The 2312-nt window shown below is 43.4% G+C and overlaps 1 protein-coding gene across 1 annotated transcript; it reads left to right on the top strand.

Moving 5' to 3' along the window:
* Positions 1-329: 329 nt before the first annotated feature.
* On the top strand, positions 330-1262 carry LOC118986881 (olfactory receptor 2A25-like). The gene has a single exon (XM_037045944.1). It carries the CDS (start codon positions 330-332, stop codon positions 1260-1262), a length of 933 nt encoding a protein of 310 aa, XP_036901839.1.
* Positions 1263-2312: the final 1050 nt, after the last annotated feature.

Below are 2312 nucleotides of genomic sequence, written 5' to 3'. Positions count from 1 at the left end.
TCCTGACTGAGGAAAGTGTCCACTTTGAAAGTGTCCAGAATAGGTATTGTAAGGTGTTAGGAACTGTGGTGGATCTTTAGAAATAAAGGTAAGATTTACCAAACAGTGTAATGGAACACTGGTATTTAATTTATTAATGTGAAAAAAAATTCCTTGTGTGTCATTTGCAGTGCATAGGATTCACTTAGTAACTGATGAACAGGACAAAAGTGTCACTGAAGATATTTTCTGAGGGAAGAAACAGTGACACACATAGGTGTACCATGTTAAACACATCTCTCAGGCACTCAGACCTGGTGAGCTAGCTCCCTTGTCTCTTTCTTAGGAAAATGAGGGGCAACCAGACTTCTGTCACAGAGTTCCTCCTAGTGGGATTGCTGCTCAGCCCAAGGATGCGGGTGCTCCTGTTTGGGATCTTTTTCCTTTTGTTCACCTTCACCCTGCTGGGCAATGGGATCATCCTGGGGCTCATCTCACTTGACTCCCGACTGCACACCCCTATGTACTTCTTCCTCTCCCATCTGGCCACTGTTGACATAGCCTATGCTTGCAACACAGTGCCCCAGATGCTGGTCAATCTCCTGAGGCCAGCCCAGCCTATCTCCTTTGTTGGCTGCATGACACAGACCTCTCTCTACTTGACTTTTGGTGGCACCGAATGTCTTCTTCTGGTGGCGATGTCCTATGACAGGTATGTGGCCATCTGCCTGCCCCTTCGGTATTCGACCATCATGAGCTGGAGAGTCTGCATCACCCTGGCATTGACTTCCTGGACTTTCGGAGTCCTACCAGCCCTAGTACATATGGTGTTGCTGTTACTGTTGCCCTTCTGTGGGCCCCAGACAGTGAATCACTTCTTTTGTGAGCTTCTAGCTGTTCTCAAACTTGCTTGTGCAGATACCCACCTTAATAAGGTTATGGTTTCAGCTGGGGCATTGTCAATACTGATAGGTCCAGTGCCTGCAATTGTGGTCTCCTACAGTTACATTCTACGTGCCGTCCTGAAAATCCAGTCAGCAGAGGGACGCCAGAAAGCTTTCTCCACCTGCTCCTCCCATCTCTGTGTGGTGGGACTCTTTTATGGTACTGCCATGATTATGTATATTGTACCCCAACATGGGGACCCCCAGGAGCAGAAGAAATACCTCCTCCTGTTTCACAGCCTTTTCAATCCCATGCTGAATCCTCTGATCTACAGTCTGAGGAACAGAGAAGTCAGCGCTGCTCTGAGAAGGAGGCTGGAAAAGATGAGATCTTCATGAGAGCCTCACTGATAAAAGATAACTGAGCATAGAACGACTCAAGAAGTCACTTCACTTGAGATGTATACAGGATACAGAGATGTGCTGGCAGGGAGGTCCATGGCCATGGGCCTCATGCAGCCCAGGATGGCTATGAATAGGGCTCAACACAAAATCACATATTTACTTAAAAGGTTTTCTTTTGCTCTTTAGGTTTTGTTACTGTGTGTGTATTTATTGTGTTGCTCAAGACAAGTCTGTTTGTTCCAGTGTGGCCAAAGTGTTGGACAAACTGTTAGACAGTTGTCAAAATGTTAGATATAGCTGCTTCGGGAATTCTTTCAATATTTCGGAACTTCTCCTATGACTACCTTCTGAGAAAGCCCATCTATTCCCTCTTCTGAGAATGCTGCACAAGGAAATGAGTCCCCCTTCCAGTCTCTGCATGGTGCAAACATTTGTAGTATGGTCTTGAGGGATATTTAATACAGGAAATTAACTCATATATTCCCTAATCAGGACATATAGACAACATTTTTTTGAAGAGATTAAGGTATTGGAAGAATATTTAAAATATTGGAGTTGAGACTTATTACATAGTAATTATTGAAATATTTTAAATTTAGCAGCTGTCATCTTCAAAAAGTGGCTCTATATTTAAAATATGTGGTTATTTTCCTGCATATGTCTATGAAAGTGATGTTTTCTGAGGCATCAAGAACTTAAATTAGGAAGAGCAGGAGCTAGGACTTGAAGGTGAAAGAAAATTAAGAGTGTAACTCTGGTGGAACTAACAACAAGGAGAGAACCCTGAAGGATGTCAGGCTGAAACACACAGACACATTGAAACTTTCTCTGCTGCTATGTTTCTCTGCCTTTGCAGTGTAGGTGGAGATCTGAGATGGTGTAGATGAGAGGAAGAAGGCAGACGGATGTAGCTGAGAGTACTAGGCAGAATTAACATTTTCTGTCATTGGTTTTTCCATTGTCTCCTAAGGGAAATGACCAAAACTTAGAACATTCTCACCAATAAGAGCAGATTACTGTGTAATAAGAGCAATTACTGTGTAA

This window comes from Sturnira hondurensis, unplaced genomic scaffold (assembly GCF_014824575.4).
Source record: "Sturnira hondurensis isolate 20B ecotype Veracruz unplaced genomic scaffold, ASM1482457v3 Scaffold0004622, whole genome shotgun sequence".
NCBI lineage: Eukaryota > Metazoa > Chordata > Mammalia > Chiroptera > Phyllostomidae > Sturnira > Sturnira hondurensis.
The sequence above is the reverse complement of the archived record's forward strand: the minus strand, read 5'-3'. Positions and strand labels throughout refer to the sequence as shown.